A 22,747-nucleotide genomic window follows, 5' to 3' on the forward strand; every position below is an offset into this window, starting at 1 on the left:
AGAAAGCACAAAAACCTGCCAAGGCCCAGCGGCTGATGCCACCATGTCCTCTGCCGCTGATGGCCAAAGGTGGCAAGAAGAAGGGCTCCCAACATACTGCACGGGCTCCCATGGCTTATTCACGTGGCGGTAAGGAGAACTTTAGAACTTTATGAGCTGTACCAAACGTGGACTAGTGCCATTTTGGTTTACACAACAGCCGGATCCCCCTGCCCAGCTCCCCCACATCATATATTATCCACTTGTGTTATAAGGAAGAAAAGTGAATACACAATTTTTTATAGTTACTTTGCTTCCCAAATGCTCCCTCCACCCCTCCTGAAACAATTGTGCTTATTTACTAATGGTCACGGATCGCACTTTCGTCTGACTTTGCACCGTCTTCGGGATTTGCACAGCTTTAAGAGGTTTTTAACAGGAGTTGGCGCTGGGATTGTGTCCCGAGGGCGGGATTTAACTTTCACATTGGGGGTCATTTACTAAGGGCCCGATTCGCGTTTTCCCGACGTGTTACCCGAATATTTCCGATTTGCGCCGATTGTACCTGAATTGCCCCGGGATTGTGGCGCACGCGATCGGATTGTGGCGCATCGGCGCCGGGACGCGCGCGACGGAAATCGGGGGGCGTGGCCGAACGAAAACCCGACGTATTCGGAAAAACCGCCGCATTTAAAAACCGAAAAAGTGTCGCTTGGGGAGCGCTTACCTTCACCTGGCCCGAGGTGGTGGATTCCGGCGCGATGAGATGACTTTCAGCGCAGCAGCGCCACCTGGTGGACGGCGGAGGAACTACCTTCATAGATCCCGGCCGGACCCGAATCCAGAGCAGAGAACGCGCCGCTGGGTCGCGAATGGGCCGGGTAAGTAAATTTGCCCCATTGTGTCACAAGACAATGCACTTACATGCACCATGAAGAAGAAGGTAAACTCTGTCGGACCCGATCGGGAAAGCGACGTATGCAGGATATTGGGCGCACGATCTTAGTGAATCACGGCACTGTGCATTATTATCAGACAATGCACTTTCTGTGTGCTTCCCGGAGCGAGCAAGTTAATGTGCCCCAATGTCTTCTGCTCTGAAATCTCAGCAGAATTCAGTCTTGCTAGCAGGAAGGACAGGACCTCACTGAGGTCTCTGATTGCACAGATGTCACTTAGCTGCTGTGTGTTACCTAGCTGCTGTAACGCACTGCTCCTCCCCTTCTTCATGCACTTTTTTGTAGCCCTACATGTCTGTGAGTGTCTGTCCATAATAAACCCTTGAACCAGTAGGTATACTCCTGAATTTACCTGTATGAAGCTTCTGACATACTTCCCGGGTATATTGTGGACAGAAGCTCACGGACATGTCAGATTACTCAGAAGATTTATGCAGAAAGGGGAGGAGCAGCCAGTCACAGCTGCTAAGAAACATCTGAAGCTACAGATGGTAAAACTTCTGGAAAATTAAGACATATACCTGGTTGTTCAAGGGTTTTATGCATATCTGACGACAAATGGGTAGCTAAAGGAAATCTATTACCAATAAACACACGTTTTGTGCCGAGCACAATTACTTGAAATTGCTGCAAATGACATGCAAATTAGCCTTTGGGGCTCCTGTCTATGTCACAGTAGCCCCAGCTTGCTCCATCTGAGTGTAAGTATTCGTGTCTCTTTCAGGCGTTTATTCCCAGGCTGCTGGAGGGGCGGTGATGTAGGGTGGCTCTCATGAATTTTTGCGCATGCGTGGTTTGTACCCACTGTGAAGCAGCCAGCTGCACAATGCAAGTACAGACTGAGCATGTGTGAGAATTCCTGAGAGCGCATCTGCGTCACCCGCTCATGAGCAGCACACGGGGAGGGAGGAGGAAGAGGGAATAAACACTTTATTACTGCTAGACGGAGCATGCTGGGGCTCCTGTGATGTAGACAGTAGCCCCAGAGACTAATTGGAATACAGGCTTACAAGATAGGTTCCATAGGTTTGTTCTAAAGTTCAATTTGTAAGTCGAAACTGTATTTTTTTTTATAATTGCATTTCCAGACAAAACTTTTTTTTTTTTTTTTTTTAGCCCCAGTGACAATCGAAGTTACAGCTGATGATTACAGTCTGGAACTATAGAAGAGCAGTCAGAGAGCTTCACCAGAGGTCACAGTGGGCAGCGGGGTCCAACTTTTTAACTAGGGGTCATCTGTAAGTCGGGTGTCCTTAAGTAGGACAACTCCAGCAATTTTAAAACGTTATTTTCATCAAAATGCCAGGATTTCATGGTTATTCAAGATAACATACAGATTCAGCAGGCACATGCTAATTAGTATTCGCTCAATACAAGTGTTTGTTAGTGGTAGATTTCCTTTAATTCCTGGTGGGGTATTTTAGTTCCCTGGTCACCTATAGGGCTTAATATTTGTGGAAACACCTCCTGAAGCTCTAGTGTGCACTTGTGGTGTGCACTTTCACTATTCCATCTTGCTATACAATGCTCACACAGGGTCCAGCACTGCACGTAGATCCTTCCTACCAAGTTTCCTGCATTCTGAATATCTCCTTCTCTTACACTATGTAGTAAATGACAGGCTGCAGATTTACACCCTGTACATCTTCATGGACACAGACTTGATTTGTACAATTTCACTGCATAATGTTCCCTTTCCTCGGCCACGGTACTGTATATCACAGCAGTCAAACTTTGCAGGTTGTACATTAGAAATTTGCATTTCCCTCCTAAACCTGGAATTCTTTATCGTTATGACAAAACTATAAAATTTTTATTACAGGAAAACAGATCTGGGAAGATTTATAGCAGCCGGGAAGATAGAAGACTAATCACAAGAATCTCAATCGAGGAGCGCAGGGAGACTATTAAGGGGGGAAGATGGTGTTGACGTACAATAAAACCACAAGTAAAGGTCAGTTTTGTTTTTTATTGCAGAAAAATAAGGGATGAAACTTTTTGTATGACAACTATGTATAGTATATCATACAGGGCTTAGAATAGCTCAACAATATCAGATCAGTGGGGTATGATACCCAGCACGCATGAGCTGCTACGTGGCATCCACTGGAGCCAGGTCCAGAAGTAATGGGCTCATACACTATATAACAGCTAGGCCTAGATACTGCAATGAAGACAATGAGGATAGTCATTTAACAATGGACAGAGCTGTCTGCCTCCAGTGCTAGTTCTTCAGTGCACATGATTGCACCAGCCAAAATATCCATTTAATGATAACAGGAATGGTGAATATTTAACACTACCTGCCAAACTACCCTATAGATTAAAACAAGCCGCAGTGCCCATTTCATAACACCAGTCATAGTGCCCATATGAAATAAGATTTCTCCTCTGCAACAGTGATTTGTGATTCAGTGATATTTTTTTTAGCATATCTGTGTCATTTTCCAGTGTACGTATAAAGATTTGCAGATTGTGATGTATCAAAAATCTACTTTATCACCGAAATTTTTTTTATATATTTCAGGTCAATGTGTTGAGTTATTTCTGCTGTTCTGTAATACTTAGAAATCCTAATTTCAAAACGTGTATATATCACAAAAAGCAGATTGAATCTTGAAAGGACTCTAAGGAGTTGCAGTGAGAGTCCTGATTACCCCTCCCAAACACAATGATTGGCAGCGAGAGTCCTGATTAATGGAGTATTCAGGACTCTCACTGTCAATCATTGTGTGTGGGCAGAGTATTAAGGACTCTTGCTATCAAACACTGTGTAGGGGGTTAATAAGGACTCTCCCTGCCATACACTGTGTGTGGGCAGAGTAATCAAGACTCTTAGGCTACTCACCCCCGCCCCTCTCCATAGGGAGATACAGCGCACGGCGCCGTAATACGGGAAAAGATAGGACATGTCCTATCTTTTCCCGTGCTACGGAGCGGTACGGTGCCGCACGTGTGCTGCACCGTACCGCTCCCGTACAGGTCCGTGAGCCCATAGGAGTGTATGGGGGACGTATATCGGCCGTATATACGTCTCCCATACATGTGTGTGAATGTAGCCTTATTGTATGTGGGCAGGGTACTCAAGACTCCCATTATCAATCACTGTGAGTGGGCGGGGTAATGAGGACTCTCACTATCACTGAGTGGGCGGGGTAATGAGGACTCTCACTATCACTGAGTGGGCGGGGTAATGAGGACTCTCACTATCACTGAATGGGCGGGTAATGAGGACTCTCACTATCACTGAGAGGGCGGGGTAATGAGCACTCTCACTATCACTGAGAGGGCGGGGTAATGAGCACTCTCACTATCACTGAGAGGGCGGGGTAATGAGGACTCTCACTATCACTGAGAGGGCGGGGTAATGAGGACTCTCACTATCACTGAGAGGGCAGGGTAATGAGGACTCTCACTATCACTGAGAGGGCGGGGTAATGAGGACTCTCACTATCACTGAGAGGGCGGGGTAATGAGGACTCTCACTATCACTGAGAGGGCGGGGTAATGAGGACTCTCACTATCACTGAGAGGGCGGGGTAATGAGGACTCTCACTATCACTGAGAGGGCGGGGTAATGAGGACTCTCACTATCACTGAGAGGGCGGGGTAATGAGGACTCTCACTATCACTGAGAGGGCGGGGTAATGAGGACTCTCACTATCACTGAGAGGGCGGGGTAATGAGGACTCTCACTATCACTGAGAGGGTGGGGTAATGAGGACTCTCACTATCACTGAGAGGGTGGGGTAATGAGGACTCTCACTATCACTGAGAGGGCGGGGTAATGAGGACTCTCACTATCACTGAGAGGGCGGGGTAATGAGGACTCTCACTATCACCGAGAGGGCAGGGTAATGAGGACTCTCACTATCACTGAGAGGGCGGGGTAATGAGGACTCTCACTATCACTGAGAGGGCGGGGTAATGAGGACTCTCACTATCACTGAGAGGGCGGGGTAATGAGGACTCTCACTATCACCGAGAGGGCAGGGTAATGAGGACTCTCACTATCACTGAGAGGGCGGGGTAATGAGGACTCTCACTATCACTGAGAGGGCGGGGTAATGAGGACTCTCACTATCACTGAGAGGGCAGGGTAATGAGGACTCTCACTATCACTGAGAGGGCGGGGTAATGAGGACTCTCACTAGCTCTTCTAAGAGTCATTTCAAGATCCAATCTGCTTTTACATAGAAACCCTAGTTTCAAATCATATAAACCCAAATCTCACACTCAGCTTTTCTCCCTCTATTTGCTCTCAGACAGGTCAACGATGGAGAGATTTACTTTAAGATATATAAAGTTTCACTTACCAAAACTGTATAGATGTGAAGACAACGATATACAGGAGTAAAGTCTACCAAATCCTGGACACTTAGAACCTGTAAAAAGTATTCACATAATATCATGGTAAAAAGGTTCGAAAAAGACATTACTCCTTTAAAGAGGACCTGTCACCGAGAAATTCGGCACTACGAGCTGCTTACTAAAGTAATTTCTGGGTGACAGGTCCTCTTTAAGTCCAAAATTCCTTCCTGACCCCCAATATGGCGGTCAGAATAACAACCTGGATCAATAGAAACTACTAATAAAAAGTTTTATACCCATAAGATGTGATATCACTGCTCTCCAGAAAGGTATCCAGGCCTCTCTTGCACATGTACAAAGAGTCCGCCATAACAACCTCCTGCGGCAGAGAGTTTCATAGTCTCACTGCTCGTACAGTAAAGAATCCCTTCTATGGCAATGGTAGAAGCGCCTCTCGTCTAGGTGCAGAGGATGTCCCCTGTCTATGGTGATGGTAGAACTGCCTCTCCTCTAGGTGTAGAGGATGCCCCCTGTCTATGGTGATGGTATAATCACCTCTCCTCTAGGTGTAGAGGATGCCCCCTGTCTATGGTGATGGTAGAACCGTCTCTCCTATAGGTGTAGAGGATGTCCCCAGTCTATGGTGATGGTAGAGCCTCCTCTCCTCTAGGTGTAGAGGATGCCCCCGTCTATGGTGATGGTAGAGCCTCCTCTCCTCTAGGTGTAGAGGATGCCCCCCGTCTATGGTGATGGTAGAGCCTCCTCTCCTGTAGGCGTAGAGGATGCCCCCTGTCTATGGTGATGGTAGAACCTCCTCTCCTCTAGGTGTAGAGGATGCCTCCTGTCTATGGTGATGGTAGAACCGTCTTTCCTCTAGGTGTAGAGGATGCCCCCTGTCTATGGTGATGGTAGAACCGCCTCTCCTCTAGGTGTAGAGGATGCCCCTGTCTATGGTGATGGTAGAACCGTCTCTCCTCTAGGTGTAGAGGATGCCCCCTGTCTATGGTGATGGTAGAACTGCCTCTCCTCTAGGTGTAGAGGATGCCCCCTGTCTATGGTGATGATATAATCACCTCTCCTCTAGGTGTAGAGGATGCCTCCTGTCTATGGTGATGGTAGAACCTCCTCTCCTCTAGGTGTAGAGGATGCCCCCTGTCTATGGTGATGGTATAATCACCTCTCCTCTAGGTGTAGAGGATGCCTCCTGTCTATGGTGATGGTAGAACCTCCTCTCCTCTAGGTGTAGAGGATGCCCCCTGTCTATGGTGATGATATAATCACCTCTCCTCTAGGTGTAGAGGATGCCTCCTGTCTATGGTGATGGTAGAACCTCCTCTCCTCTAGGTGTAGAGAATGTCCCCTGTCTATGGTGATGGTAGAATCGCCTCTCCTCTAGGTGTAGAGGATGCCCCCTGTCTATGGTGATGGTAGAACTGCCTCTCCTCTAGGTGTAGAGGATGCCCCCTGTCTATGGTGATGGTATAATCACCTCTCCTCTAGGTGTAGAGGATGCCCCCTGTCTATGGTGATGGTAGAACCGTCTCTCCTATAGGTGTAGAGGATGTCCCCAGTCTATGGTGATGGTAGAGCCTCCTCTCCTCTAGGTGTAGAGGATGCCCCCCGTCTATGGTGATGGTAGAGCCTCCTCTCCTGTAGGCGTAGAGGATGCCCCCTGTCTATGGTGATGGTAGAACCTCCTCTCCTCTAGGTGTAGAGGATGCCTCCTGTCTATGGTGATGGTAGAACCGTCTTTCATCTAGGTGTAGAGGATGCCCCCTGTCTATGGTGATGGTAGAACCGCCTCTCCTCTAGGTGTAGAGGATGCCCCTGTCTATGGTGATGGTAGAACTGCCTCTCCTCTAGGTGTAGAGGATGCCCCCTGTCTATGGTGATGGTATAATCACCTCTCCTCTAGGTGTAGAGGATGCCCCCTGTCTATGGTGATGGTAGAACCGTCTTTCCTCTAGGTGTAGAGGATGCACCCTGTCTATGGTGATGGTAGAACCCCCTCTCCTCTAGGTGTAGAGGATGCCCCCTGTCTATGGTGATGGTAGAATCGCCTCTCCTCTAGGTGTAGAGGATGCCCCTGTCTATGGCGATGGTAGAACCGTCTCTCCTCTAGGTGTAGAGGATGCCCCCTGTCAATGGTGATGGTAGAACCGCCTCTCCTCTAGGTGTAGAGGATGCCCCCTGTGTATGGTGATGGTAGAGCCTCCTCTCCTCTAGGTGTAGAGGATGCCCCCCGTCTATGGTGATGGTAGAACCTCCTCTCCTCTAGGTGTAGAGGATGCCCCGTCTATGGTGATGGTAGAGCCTCCTCTCCTGTAGGCGTAGAGGATGCCCCCTGTATACGGTGATGGTAAAATCGCCTCTCCTCTAGGTGTAGAGGATGCCCCCTGTCTATGGTGATGGTAGAACCCCCTCTCCTCTAGGTGTAGAGGATGCCCCCTGTCTATGGTGATGGTAGAACCGCCTCTCCTCTAGGTGTAGAGGATGTTCCCTGTCTATGTTGATGGTAGAACCGTCTTTCCTCTAGGTGTAGAGGATGCCCCCTGTCTATGGTGATGGTAGAACCGCCTCTCCTCTAGGTGTAGAGGATGCCCCTGTCTATGGTGATGGTAGAACCGTCTCTCCTCTAGGTGTAGAGGATGCCCCCTGTCTATGGTGATGGTAGAACCGCCTCTCCTCTAGGTGTAGAGGATGCCCCCTGTGTATGGTGATGGTAGAACTGCCTCTCCTCTAGGTGTAGAGGATGCCCCCTGTCTATAGTGATGGTAGAACCTCCTCTCCTCTAGGTGTAGAGGATTCCCCCTGTCTATGGTGATGGTAGAACCTCCTCTCCTCTAGGTGTAGAGGATGCCCCCTGTCTATGGTGATGGTAGATCCTCCTCTCCTCTAGGTGTAGATGATGCCCCCTGTCTATGGTGATGGTAGAACCCCCTCTCCTCTAGGTGTAGAGGATGCCCCCTGTCTATGGTGATGGTAGAACCTCCTCTCCTCTAGGTGTAGAGGATGCCCCCTGTCTATGGTGATGGTAGAATCGCCTCTCCTCTAGGTGTAGAGGATGCCCCCTGTCTATGGTGATGGTAGAACCGTCTCTCCTCTAGGTGTAGAGGATGTCCCCTGTATATGGTGATGGTAGAACCGTCTCTCCTCTAGGTGTAGAGGATGCCCCCTGTCTATGGTGATGGTAGAACAGTCTCTCCTCTAAGTGTAGAGGATGCCCCCTGTCTATGGTGATGGTAGAACCCCCTCTCCTCTAGGTGTAGAGGATGCCCCCTGTCTGTGGTGATGGTAGAACCGCCTCTCCTCTAGGTGTAGAGGATGCCCCCTGTATATGGTGATGGTAGAACCCCCTCTCCTCTAGGTGTAGAGGATGCCCCCTGTCTATGGCAATGGTAGAACTACCTCTCCTCTAGGTGTAGAGGATGCCCCTGTCTATGGTGATGGTAGAACCGCCTCTCCTCTAGGTGTAGAGGATGCCCCCTGTCTATATTGATGGTAGAACCTCCTCTCCTCTAGGTGTAGAGGATGTCCCCCGTCTATGGTGATGGTAGAACCGCCTCTCCTCTAGGTGTAGAGGATGCCCCCTGTATATGGTGATGGTAGAACCCCCTCTCCTCTAGGTGTAGAGGATGCCCCCTGTCTGTAGTGATGATAAAACCTCCTCTCCTGTAGGCGTAGAGGATGCCCCCTATATATGGTGATGATAGAACCGCCTCTCCTATAGGTGTAGAGGATGCCCCCTGTCTATGGTGATGGTAGAACCCCCTCTCCTCTAGGTGTAGAGGATGGCCCTTGTCTATGGTGATGGTAGAATCGCCTCTCCTCTAGATGTAGAGGAAGCCCCTGTCTACGGTGATGGTAGTTCCGTCTCTCCTATAGGTGTAGAGGATGTCCCCAGTCTATGGTGATGGTAGAGCCTCCTCTCCTCTAGGTGTAGAGGATGCCCCCCATCTATGGTGATGGTAGAACCTCCTCTCCTCTAGGTGTAGAGGATGCCCCGTCTATGGTGATGGTAGAGCCTCCTCTCCTGTAGGCGTAGAGGATGCCCCCTGTATACGGTGATGGTAAAATCGCCTCTCCTCTAGGTGTAGAGGATGCCCCCTGTCTATGGTGATGGTAGAACCCCCTCTCCTCTAGGTGTAGAGGATGCCCCCTGTCTATGGTGATGGTAGAACCGCCTCTCCTCTAGGTGTAGAGGATGTTCCCTGTCTATGTTGATGGTAGAACCGCCTCTCCTCTAGGTGTAGAGGATGCCCCCTGTCTATGGTGATAGTAGAACCTCCTCTCCTCTAGGTGTAGAGGATGCCCCCTGTCTATGATGATGATAGATCCTCCTCTCCTGTAGGCGTAGAGGATGCCTCCTGTATACGGTGATGGTAGAATCGCCTCTCCTCTAGGTGTAAAGGATGCCCCCCCTCTATGGTGATGGTAGAGCCTCCTCTCCTCTAGGTGTAGAGGATGCCCCCTGTCTATGGTGATGATAGAACCTCCTCTCCTGTAGGCGTAGAGGATGCCTCCTGTATACGGTGATGGTAGAATCGCCTCTCCTCTAGGTGTAGAGGATGCCCCCTGTCTATGGTGATGGTAGAACCCCCTCTCCTCTAGGTGTAGAGGATGCCCCCTGTCTATGGTGATGGTAGTTCCGTCTCTCCTCTAGGTGTAGAGGATGCCCCCTGTCTGTAGTGATGATAGAACCTCCTCTCCTGTAGGCGTAGAGGATGCCCCCTGTCTATGGTGATGGTAGAACCCCCTCTCCTCTAGGTGTAGAGGATGGCCCTTGTCTATGGTGATGGTAGAATCGCCTCTCCTCTAGATGTAGAGGATGCCCCTGTCTACGGTGATGGTAGTTCCGTCTCTCCTATAGGTGTAGAGGATGTCCCCAGTCTATGGTGATGGTAGAGCCTCCTCTCCTCTAGGTGTAGAGGATGCCCCCCGTCTATGGTGATGGTAGAACCTCCTCTCCTCTAGGTGTAGAGGATGCCCCGTCTATGGTGATGGTAGAGCCTCCTCTCCTGTAGGCGTAGAGGATGCCCCCTGTATACGGTGATGGTAAAATCGCCTCTCCTCTAGGTGTAGAGGATGTTCCCTGTCTATGTTGATGGTAGAACCGCCTCTCCTCTAGGTGTAGAGGATGCCTCCTGTCTATGGTGATGGTAGAACCTCCTCTCCTCTAGGTGTAGAGGATGCCTCCTCCTGTCTATGGTGATGGTAGAACCTCCTCTCCTCTAGGTGTAGAGGATGCCTCCCGTCTATGGTGATGGTAGAACCTCCTCTCCTCTAGGTGTAGAGGATGCCTCCTGTCTATGGTGATGGTAGAACCCCCTTTCCTCTAGGTGTAGAGGATGCCCCTCGTCCTATCACAGGCCTAGGAATCTAAGAAGATCTTTGGAGAGATCCTTGAACTGCCCATTCAGGTATTTTTACATTGTAATGAGGTCTTCCCTTCTAAACTGAATAATCCCAAATGATGTCATCTGTCCTTGTAGTCTTGTTCCCCCATCCTTGTAATATGTCCTTGTGGTCAACTCAACACTTTGCTTCATGACTACAGTTACGTATTCGGGCCACTACGTTGTAATTTTTACACTCTTTCTATAGACAACAGTACAACAGTGGCTAAACATAGACCTCACTCCTGCTTTTATTCGCGCCCCCATTCCTGGAGTGGTCCCTGGTATTTGTCTGATCTTGCTAGGTGATAACACACGGCCCAATTCTTATTACAGCAGCACGATCCGTACAGTTCTATTGCACAGAACTTAGAAACATGGTGGTCCGAGTCTTTACAATATTAACTTTAAAACGTGACTGTATATTCTTCTTACAATGCTAACAAGTAAATTTACCTCTTCCTCTGTATCCTCATCTTCCAGCATCTGACTTTTCGGCGTCACCCCATCCTCCCCTTCTGTAGAATGACCATTTATGATGTACACAGGTTTTTTATAAGCGACGTTGGTCTGTCTGTGTAGTGCTGCGTGAAAGGTCTTCTGTTGCTGGGCCTTGTTTGGAAACATAACAAAGGTTGTTACAATACAAAGTGAAGGATACCACATTATGCCGTGATGGGAGAAGGAAACGGCACAGCAAGTGACATATAATGTAAAGGCATAGATCCAAAACTCGGTAGCATTTATTGTCTTAATGGGATCCCTCACCTTCCAATGCCATAGGGCAACTATCTATTTCAGCTGCCCCCGAGCACAGAACCTAACCAGTACATAGAGCCGTACATAGAAGACTTTGGACATTGTATAGTGGGCAGGACGGTGGGATGATTCTCTGCTGCCATCCAAGTGAACTTAAAAAGAGATGCAGTTCTCCAACATGGCCACTATACTATGGATAGACACCTAATCCGCGGTAAAGATTCTTGCACTACTAGCCATCATTAATCTACCAATATGAAACTTTCCACACCCCAGACCCTAACCCTGTGACCGCAAAACATACTACACACCTTCCAGGTTTTTGCTGGGGCAAGAAACTTTTTTCAAAAAGTATAAGGGCAACAGGTAGATGAGAAATAAAACTTACTTGTTTCATTGCAGTTTCTCCAATCTTGTCGGAATGCTTCCTGATACTTTCAAGAAAGTCTTTGAGTCCAGACATGGAGATCTCCTTGATCTCTTCCCGTAACTTAGGGAGATTCTCCGCCATGATCTGGCAGAAGCGATACTGGGAGACTTTGGGGAGATAAACGTGTTCCAGCTGTTCCATTGTCTTCAACGCAGAATAATACCTGTCAATCAAAATAGAAAATAACAGAGTCAGGCTCTGAATGGAACAGGGCTGAGGTGTAATACCAGGAGCAGCCACTGAGCATTGCAGTCCCCTTTAATAGCACTAATGCCCACATGAGATAACTCTGCTCAGTCTACAACTATTCTTCCTTTGTGGTGATCTCTATATTCATGATCGTTCTGGCCAAGCAAGCAAGTGTTGTCAATGAGATGATGAGAGTAAGCAGCAGATACATCCGGAAGCAGCTTATCTACAAGGAATGGGCACGAAAAAATTCAACATATCCGATCCTCCTCGATTCATCACCTGTAAGGAGTGAGCCAGGCAGTCCCCATTGGCTAAGACTCAGCAGCTGGATTTATCGGGCTCAGTTCTTAAGGGGCTATTCCAGGATTTATTTTCTTATTGACCATCTATCCTCATTTAAATGAATGCCACTTCTACTTTACAGGCTTGTCAGGTCATATCCATTGGTCCCATGGTCTGTTTGAAAGTAAATGGGGCCAAGCTGCAATACCAGACACAGCCACTGCGCAATGTATAGTCTGCAGTTGGTCTTTAAGGGGTTTTCCAGTTTCATAAATTTTTAAACTATGCGCTCCATGTGAAGTCAAAATAAAAAAAGTAATACTTCCCTCTATCCATGCCTTCAATCAGGAGTTGCCCGGCACTGTCACCATCTGTTTTTATACAGAGGCTCAATGGTGACATCGGGTCGGCATTGCACACTTGCTAAAGCCCAAAACATGCTGTAGTATAACAATTTATAAAACCAGACCCCCAGATTGTGACTGTTTGAAGACAAATGAGCAGGGGTGATTTGCAGGGGTGTACGGTGTCGTTACCCCCTGCTAATCGGCTATTGATCACCTATATTAAGAATACAAATCCAAGATACAAAATTACCCCATTGCAATACCTGTATCGCTCCAACCCTCAAAAAGTGTAAATTTACAGGGACACTTACTAAATCTGGGAAAGTCCCTTGTTGAGAGGGACCTGGGGGGTAACTAGTAGATCATAAATTGAATAACAGCATGCAATGTCAATCAGCTGCCTCTAAAGCCAGCAGGATCTTGTCACGTATCAAAAGTGGTTAGTCTCGTGATAGGGATGTAATATTACCACTGTACAAGGTATTGGTTCGGCCTCACCTGGAAAATGCTGTCCAGTTCTGGGCTCCGGTCCATAAAAAGGAGGCCCTGGAGCTGGAGAGGGTTCAACGTAGAGCCACAAAACTGATAAGGGGTATGGAGGGTCTTAGTTATGAGGAAAGATTAAAACAACTAGATTTATTTTGTCTAAGAGATGACTACGAGGGGACATGATTAATTTATAGGGCTTTTTACAGGGCTTTTTTTACTGTAAGAACTGTCAATCTGCGGAATAGCCTGCCTCAGGCGCTGGTCACAGCAGGGACAGCAGAGAGCTTCAAGAAGGGTCTAGATGCCTTTTTACACCTAAATAACATTGATGGTTATGTTGTATAGAATTGTTTCCCCTAAATCCCTTCCTCATGCAATCCCTTTTTTTCAACCGTATAAACTATGATACTAGGATTTCCCCCATTAAACTCCTCGCCCTCTCAGGTAGGGTATGAAATATCCTTTTTAGAATTCCTGTTTGTGAAATCTTGACCCGGAAAAAACAGCTTCACAAGAAAAACAAAACACAAAAAACTTCAATTGCAAAAGCGACTTTGTTGGGCACGGAGCCACGGTTGCGGATAACAGGATGAGAATAAGTAACGTGGGTCAGTGTGTGAATGTGTAGGTCGGTGTAAGCCGGAAATTAGAATGCCACAGATGAGTTTCCAAGACTCTTTCATCCAATTTTCAAAAGAGCGGCTCTACATGGCGTGACCTCTCGGGAGATAATTCCATAACGGCATTAAAATCATATAAACGGTTTTATTCAAATTATACAAATCAGCTTATCGCAACACTGTTGGTTCATCTGGGAGGTTTTTCAATGCTGTTACTGAAATCAGAATTAGCATAATCCAAGTTAAACCCATTCTTGAGCCCCTTGCTAATTATATATATCTCCAGCTCAAGGCCTTGCCCTTTCAACATCTGCTCGGATGGGAGCTTTGAGTCTTTTTTAATTTGTAGGTCATTTGCAGGTCAAGATTTATGTTGTATCGCTTTGCGTTTGACATTTGATACAATTAGTCAGTGTCGTATATTGTTCATCCTTGGGTGGATATGTAAATTCCATAGCCGACTTTAATTACATTTAAAAGAAAATTTTAAATGTTGTTAGATTTTAATTTTTTTTTTTTTGTTGCTACAAATACACATTAAAATTTGTTCATCTTGATCGTTTGAGCTACCAGAAAGTAACTTTTGTAAGGAAGGATAATAAATGATTTAAAGGCAGAAGTCTGTAGGAGCCGGTGTCTCCCATAGTAATTGCTCATTAGTCGTTCAGGCTTGCTAATGAATCATTTTTCAGTGCCTCTTATTTTTAATGATGTGTTGGAGGAGAAGCCGAGGAGCAGCGGGAGGACTTTTTGTCCTCATGTTATGGTTTTTCTTTCAAAAAGGGACTTCTTCAGGTTAATTTTTGAGAATGCGGATGGGTTTAAGGGTCCAAAATCTATGTAGCTCAACTAAACTGCAATCTGGAAAAACCAATATCAAAGTCGCATCTACATGATCTGCATGATTTAGCCCGATCTTCATGCTGCAGCCAGACAAGTCCTTATAGTTTGCCAACAGTCACCCAAAGGATAATATACACTCACCGGCCACTTTATTAGGTACACCATGCTAGTAACGGGTTGGACCATCAGATGTTGGGTACATTGTGGTCATAAAGGGATGGACATGGTCAGCAACAATACTCAGGTAGGCTGTGGCATTGCAACGATGCTCAATTGGTACCAAGGGGCCCAAAGAGTGCCAAGAAAATATTCCCCACACCATGACACCACCACCACCAGCCTGAACCGTTGATACAAGGCAGGATGGATCCATGCTTTCATGTTGTTGACGCCAAATTCTGACCCTACCATCCGAATGTCGCAGCAGAAATCGAGACTCATCAGACCAGGCAACGTTTTTCCAATCTTCTACTGTCCAATTTCGATGAGCTTGTGCAAATTGTAGCCTCAGTTTCTTGTTCTTAGCTGAAAGGAGTGGCACCCAGTGTGGTCTTCTGCTGCTGTAGCCCATCTGCCTCAAAGTTCGACGTACTGTGCATTCAGAGATGCTCTTCTGCCCACCTTGGTTGTAACGGGTGGCGATTTGAGTCACTGTTGCCTATCAGCTCGAACCAGTCTGCCCATTCTCCTCTGACCTCTGGCATCATCAAGGCATTTCCACCCACAGAACTGCCGCTCACTGGATGTTTTTTTCTTTTTTGGACCATTCTCTGTAAACCCTAGAGATGGTTGTGCGTGAAAATCCCAGTAGATTAGCAGTTTCTGAAATACTCAGACCAGCCCTTCTGGCACCAACAACCATGCCACGTTCAAAGGCATCAAATCACCTTTCTTCCCCATACTGATGCTCGGTTTGAACTGCAGGAGATTGTCTTGACCATGTCTACATGCCTAAATGCACTGAGTTGCCGCCATGTGATTGGCTGATTAGAAATTAAGTGTTAACGAGCAGTTGGACAGGTGTACCTAATAAAGTGGCCGGTGAGTGTAGAATTACTGGTGATTTTAACACTAGGACACCTACCAATGACTGTTCCAAGTCCAATTTAGGGACCTCTGAATAGAGCACATGGCTCACACATCTATCCTACCACTCTTTTCAAAGTACAGGGCTCCGGAAAATTGCTCTAGAGATTACTACGGATCTGACCAATCTTAAATATTACATTTATCATCATGGGATATCCCATCTATTTTACACTTGACTTCAGCATAAAATATAGCATACATTCACCATTAGTGAAGTACATGGACATCTTTTTCAGAAAATCTGCAGTCCATAGTTAGATCCAGAAGAGCAGAGTCACCCGCTCTTTTAACGCACAACATTATTGATGATGTAATTCACATAAGTTGACCACATTTTGGGTAGTTACTTGTCTTACTCTTCTTATCTCAACCTCCCATACACAAGTACTCTCATCCAAGTCTGCATACAATTTAACAGGTCTCCAGCGCTGCGGGGCTGTAATGCTAACCACCGAGCCACCATGCTGCCCTTTATGACTCTATTTGGAATACCCCTTTACAGTAATATTAGTGCACAGGCAGTACACAGGATAGGTTCATTAGGTTTGTACAGGGAAGCAGTGGTTAGCATTACAGCCTTGCAGCTCTGGGGACCTGGGTTCAAGTCTCACAGTCAACATTTGCAAAGAGTTTTTATGTTCTCTTCGTGTTTGCGTGGGTTTCCTCCTGGTCCTCTGGATTCCTCCCACACTCCAAAACATACTGGTAGGTTGATTAGATTGTGAGCCCCATTGGGGACAGGGACTGATTTGGCAAGCTCTGTGCAGCAGTGCATAAATAAAGGAATTATTATTATTACTTAAGTTGAATTTGTATGCAAGTCGGAACGGATATATTATATAATTGTAACTCCAGACATATTTGTGTGTCATGGGAACAAGGATTATCAATTAAACACCATTACAGACACCTTACAGCTGATCATTGCAGCCTGGGACTAAAGTAAAGCATCCAGAGAGCTTCACCAAAGGTCACAAGTCGGGGACTGCCTGTACGTAGAACAATAGAAAGAGCGAAGACTAAAAAATAGTATAAAAAATACTGAATTCCAGCTCGAGGAAATTCTTTTTTGTAGAGAAATTATATAAACAGGAGATGGAGGGAACATGGACGGATATAAATCGCTACAAGGGAGAAATATTGCGGGTGTCTGTCTCTGGAAAGGACACATTCAAGGTCAATATTCTCCGCTTCTATAAACTGTAAACTCATTTCTAATGTGTTATGATAGATTAAGTAGATATTAATGAACTAGGAAGAGATCATTATTCCTCTCTTCCAACTGCGCTCCCCAAGGATCTAATTTATTGTCGCTCCTTAAATTGTTTTAGATGGTAGAAAATATTAAGGGATAATGTCCTCTTCTCCTATGATTATATTTTCATTACATTTCATGCTGTTTAACTAAAAATTGTTTTTCCGAACCCTTCATTACGTTTTTGACAAATTGCGCTATTGATATGCAACATCTGTTCCCTGTCAGAATCAGATATATGGGTGAAGAGCGGAAATGTACATGGCTGAGGGCCAATATTTTTATTTTGGGTTACTGCAAACTTTCTTGTACTGACCAGGGGCAAGTCCGGAGACAAGTCAATAATGTATCAGGATATCGCATTACGAGAGTGAGATTGCCATCATCGACGGCCTATTCTAAGCAATGTCCTGTTTCTGGAGAAACCCTTTAAGCTCTTGATGGCTGCCACTAGTATGCGATGCAGACTAAGTCTCAATGGGAAGTCTTCAAGTTTACTTATAAAGACTTATTATGACATAATGTAATGAAGTCAATGGGGGGAATTTATCAGAAGTATCTGATAGCAGAACTGTTCTAGTTGCCATTTGAAACCAATCAAAGCTCAGCTTTGATTTTATAAGCACTTGTCCAAAAGTAAAAGTCATGCTGATTGCTTGTCATGGGCAACTAGAACAGTCCTGCTCTCAGACACTTCTGATAGATCTCCCACTTTGTCTTCTCTGTAACTCTTTAGCTCCACCTAGAGGTGTCAGCATGTGGTCACAATTTTGAGACAGATTTACAGTTTTCAATTTATTAGATTTATTTTTTTGTGTGGTCACAATTTTGAGGCAGACTCACAGATTGTTATGGATTTATATTTTTTAATGTTTTTATCTATTTCATAAATATAAATATGTCTGTTTTTGTGGAAATGGAACGATCAGTATAAAATCATGAAAATCCATTTTAGAAATTCTATAGAGTTTTGTTTTTAACCCCTTACCGACACCGTACAGCGTAGGGTTAAAGTACCCTAGGGAGTCTGAAAAATAGTAAAAATTAAAAAAAAGTTTAAAAAAAATTATAATAAAAAACCCTAAAAATTCCGTAACGGAAAATCGCGCCCAAAGTCGAAAACGGCACTTTTTTGCCATTTTAATAAAAATGGTCAAAAGGTCGTAAAGTCCTAAAAATTATAACATTGTAATAGTCATCAAAATCCGCAAAAAAACGGCACCACCCACAGCTCCATACACCAAAGTATAAAAAAAGTTATTAGCGCCAGAAGATGGCAAAATACCCCCAAAAATTTTTGTACATGAGGTTTTCATTTTTTTAAATGTATGAAAACATTATAAAACCTATACAAATTTGTTATCCCTGTAATTGTACCGACCCAAAGAATAAAGTAGACATGTCATTTGGGGCGCACAGTGAAATCCGTAAGATCCAAGCCCACAAGAATACGGCACAAATGCGGGGGTTTTTTTTACCAATTTTACTGCATTTGGAATTTTTTTCCCGCTTCCCAGTACATGGCATGGAACATTAAATACCACAATTTTGAAGTGTAATTTGTTACGCAGAAAATAAGCCATCACACAGCCCTGTACATGGAAAAATAAAAAAGTTACAGATTTTTGAATGTGGGGAGTGAAAAATGAAAATGCAAAAACAAAAAAGGGCTGCGGCGGGAAGGGGTTAATCCTTACTCTTTGACAAAAAAAAATTTAAATCTTAGTCATTGAACTTACCTTTTTCCACTCATTTGTTCCTTTAATTTGCTGTACATTTCTAAGGCTAAAATGAATAGAGAAACAATTTAAAATAATACAACTATGCAAACACTCAAAAGACAAATTAATTATATACAGACAGTCTCCAGATAGCATACGGGACAGGTTGCATAGGTTTGTTCTTAAGTTGAATTTGTATGCAAGTCAGAACTGTATATTTTATAATACTAACTCCAGACAAATTTTTTTTGGTCTCTGTGACAATTGGATTTAAAATGTTGGATTGTCATAAGAACCAGGAATAACAACAAAGCTTAATTGCAGACATCTTTAATAATTGTTATTGCTGTTTATTGTAGCCCAGGGCTAAAGTACAGTAAGTTACCAATTACCAGAGGACCATTTGTAACTAGGGGTCGTCTGTAAATTGGGTGTTTATTTTTACATAATATACTCTCAATGTATAGGAAAAAGTGTCCTGATAAGAAACATGTATATCTCATTAGAAGTCATTACATGCTTTTTAGACTCATTTTGACCCAAAGTTATCCCTGACAATAAAAATGATCAACATTTTTTGCTTTTTTAAATGCATATATTTTATTTCTATTGGTCATATTTTATTAGCCACCATATCCTCCATCCCTATCAAGTTCTTCCCTTATCCCCTAGTGACCGCTCCAGAGCATGGATCATCAGGAGAAAACTCTGGTATTAGCAGGGTCCCGTGGTCAAGCGTCATCTCCAGTTTTCACCTTAGGTGGTTGGAGACAGGAAACCTCTGGCCACACAAACCCCGAGAGGCCCGACGCTACTATTCACAAAGCTCAGATTGTTACATTTGTTTCTTAATTAACAAATGCCCCTTTTCTGGCCTCTGAAGCACAAAGCCAGCTTTACCCCGAGAGATACCGCGCTCCGATAGCACATGACATTCAACTTCACCTTCCACAATCCTGAGAGTCTATTCAGATCTGGCAAATAATAGATCGACAAGAAAAACTACTAAAAATACTGAAGATCTCAGGACAAGAGCAATTTTTTTTTTAAACTTTTTTTTTTAAATCTGAAGATCGTAGACTTAAAATTTGATACTTGTGCCAAAATTGTATTAAAGCAACCCCATATAGCAATGGAATTGGCGGAAGGATTTTATTTTCCGCAAAAATTATTTAAAAATCCTGCCACATCAAATTTCATGCTTGCGATCAAGTTTCCGCGACTCAGATATACGGAGCTTCACCCGGCTTTGCCTCAAACTGTGTAGTAGTTTTGTACCTATCTCACTGCCTACTTTCAGAGAAGCTGTGAATGTGGAGCAAGAAAATGGAGATGTGACTCCTCCGCCTCTCACTGCGCATGTCAGGGCCAGGGACATTTCAGCGCAAGATTTGATTCAACAGACACAGTGACGTAGTCAGAAGGGAGGGGGGAAGAAGGAGACTTGTGATTAGTTATTCCTTTAACTTGAAGAAAGACGCCGACATAACTCAGGTATCTGTCCTGACAAGAGAGCCAGGTACTTTTCTGAACTTTATTTTTAGCTTGTAAGAGCAATGGTTTTGTGTTGTAAAAGATTTGGTATCAATGTGAATATTGCTACAGGATCCTGTCATTAGGGTTTAACGGGTTCCCTTTAAGAGAGTGGTAGACCCTTACTCGACTGGTTTTACTAAACTAATCCCCAGACAGAGGGATTTTGTCTATCCGCTTCAACTTTTTCTCACCAGATAGATGTGACCGGGGCATTTGGCAGCCACCTATCTGCCCACCCTTCGTAGCAATACCATGGATGTTGGGCCAAGGAAAACAAACAAGTTAATGGAGAAATTGTCGTAATTGACTATAATTGTTAATCAAAAGCTTTTCCAGCCAACAATTATTTGATGTCTATGGCCAGCTTTAAGCGGCCAACTGCGTCAAAGAGGAGCCATGGAACCGGGACTCACAACACAGTAATATTTTTGTGATTGAAGCAAGTTCAGAAATTTCAAAGGCAAAAAAAGTCATGACTTATAAGGAATATCTACTCAAATATACCTCATATCATCTCACGAACCACAGTATTCCACACATGTAAGTACATTTCTAAACCAGATTCACAATGTTTTTCTCAATAACTCACCCGGAAGGCACAATTGCAATTTGTCGACAACGGTGGCAATATTTCTTTGCTGGACCCTGCACCGAATGGTCTCTTCCGTCTTAGCAATTACCTACAAAAAATTTTAAAAAATTAATAAAAATTTGGTATAATTTTGACCAGTTTAGACCAAAATTGTAGCCGTTTTCCTACCTCTTTCCCCGCGTCCTGAAATCTTCGGTTGGTATCAGTGACTTGAACCTTAAAGAAATGATTTTGCCTTTGTTATAAGAAATAAGCAAATAGTTCCCTAATGTATCTGCTCACCCTTGTAATCAGATCATGATTCATGAGAGGCTCCGAACAAAACCGGGCAAATTCAAATTAACTCTACAGCTTGAACTTGAACTTTCGATGACAAAGGCCTTTTGTTAACTTTAATTACTTATGACAGTTCGTACTAACAGATTCTGTGGCAAACTTCTCAAATTTACTTGGGATTTTTGAACTCTATTTGTTCCTCCGGGTCTGTCAAACAATTCAAATCATTGACCCAATTGGCCACTGGTCCCTTTTTGATAACCTCAATGAGGTCTATGCTCCATTCATTGTCCACATGAGATGGCGATGGCATTTTTTCTTGTAATTAAACATTCATACTTAGCTGAATGCAAACACTGGGTGGTTGATTCACATCAAAAGTGGAAATCTCCAAACCCCAGCAAGATTTCCATGCCGCAGGTGCAGGAAGAGCGCGACCTCATATTTTCCCACATATTGAGCGGACTCATTAGGTCATCATAATAAGGAAGCGCATTCGGGTCGATTGAAAAATCTCATTAATTTCGGAACAAAGATGTTCAATGACCTCATTGATGCCGCGTTTTGTCCCCTGTTATCTGAATATCATTTATGTAATGGTCTTCCAATGGTCGGCTCCGCTGAACTTCGCCCGACCTGTCTGCCGTGCAGCTTTTTGTTTGCAGAAGTGTAAAGGGAGCTAAAAGGGTTTCGGGACAGTGTGACCTCTGCCTAAAATCCTGACACTTCTCTGGAAGATGAAGCGTAATCTTCTCCGAGCCGAGAACAATGACAAGTGATATCGAGGGTACGAGGGTAATTTGACATGGGTTTTTGGAAGGGAATTAAAAAGGGAAAGAATTTTTTTTGTGTCTGTGCTTGGCAAATCCACTACATGACGACTGGGCACCTGCAAGACAAAACCTCTTTCCTAGAAAACGTACAAGTCTTCGCTATTGATGTGCAGGTGCCGATGCGGGAGTCAAGTGCACGTACGTACTAGGAACACTGTATGGCTCTGGCAATTAGAAAGTGAGCTAATGAAGATCATAATATAAATGGACAAAACACATGAGAAGGAAGACTGCTCTGTAACGCTGGAGGCGTGCAGACTCCAATAGAAGGGTTACGTCTGTGGGTGCAACGTTCCCATCATACAGCAGCCCAACATACTTTTGGGTGGATCTTAGGGTTACAATCAGTCGCCATATTCATGTGCCTCTTACTGGTGATGGGAAACGTGGTGCCAGTAGTATGGCGGACGACTGCTAAATACACCTACTGATAAAGCAAACAAATTACACCGTCCTACTACACCCCAGGGTAATCACAGTGGCCAATACTGGATGATGATCGTGTTGAGTCTTTACATTGTTGAGTCTATATTTCCCAGATTGCATTGTTAACATTATGTTTACAAAACGCATGCTTTAACGCAATGTTAACATTTTAGAAACGCAATGTTAAAGGGAACCTGTCATCAGCAATTGGCCTAGTGAACCACTACCAGTATACAGCTAAGCAATGTAACATCTTTTAGTTTTTGTTTCTTTTATGGTCCAGTGTGGTGGCATCATCCAGAAAATCAACTTTGAAGTGAGATGTAAATTGGTTATATAAAGTCAAGGAGGCGGAGAGTTTAACATTGTAGTCAAGGTAGGAAACTCTGGACGCCTCCTTCTCTATGATTGA

General features: G+C 44.7%; 1 protein-coding gene across 5 annotated transcripts in view; it reads right to left on the minus strand.

The window, feature by feature from the left end:
• EXOC6 (exocyst complex component 6) overlaps positions 1-22,747 on the minus strand; it is a 148,514-nt gene that overhangs the window by 78,630 nt on the left and 47,137 nt on the right. For all 5 annotated transcript variants that reach the window (XM_072130744.1, XM_072130742.1, XM_072130743.1 and 2 more), the window contains exons 3-8: positions 20,969-21,016; positions 20,798-20,888; positions 18,691-18,736; positions 11,793-11,997; positions 11,102-11,257; positions 5,255-5,323 (exon numbers count right to left, since the gene is read on the minus strand). In XM_072130744.1, the coding sequence (XP_071986845.1) occupies positions 5,255-5,323; positions 11,102-11,257; positions 11,793-11,997; positions 18,691-18,736; positions 20,798-20,888; positions 20,969-21,016 (615 nt within the window). The remainder of the gene's footprint in view (positions 1-5,254; positions 5,324-11,101; positions 11,258-11,792; positions 11,998-18,690; positions 18,737-20,797; positions 20,889-20,968; positions 21,017-22,747) is intronic.

Source organism: Engystomops pustulosus, chromosome 11, assembly GCF_040894005.1.
Source record: "Engystomops pustulosus chromosome 11, aEngPut4.maternal, whole genome shotgun sequence".
Classification (NCBI taxonomy): domain Eukaryota; kingdom Metazoa; phylum Chordata; class Amphibia; order Anura; family Leptodactylidae; genus Engystomops; species Engystomops pustulosus.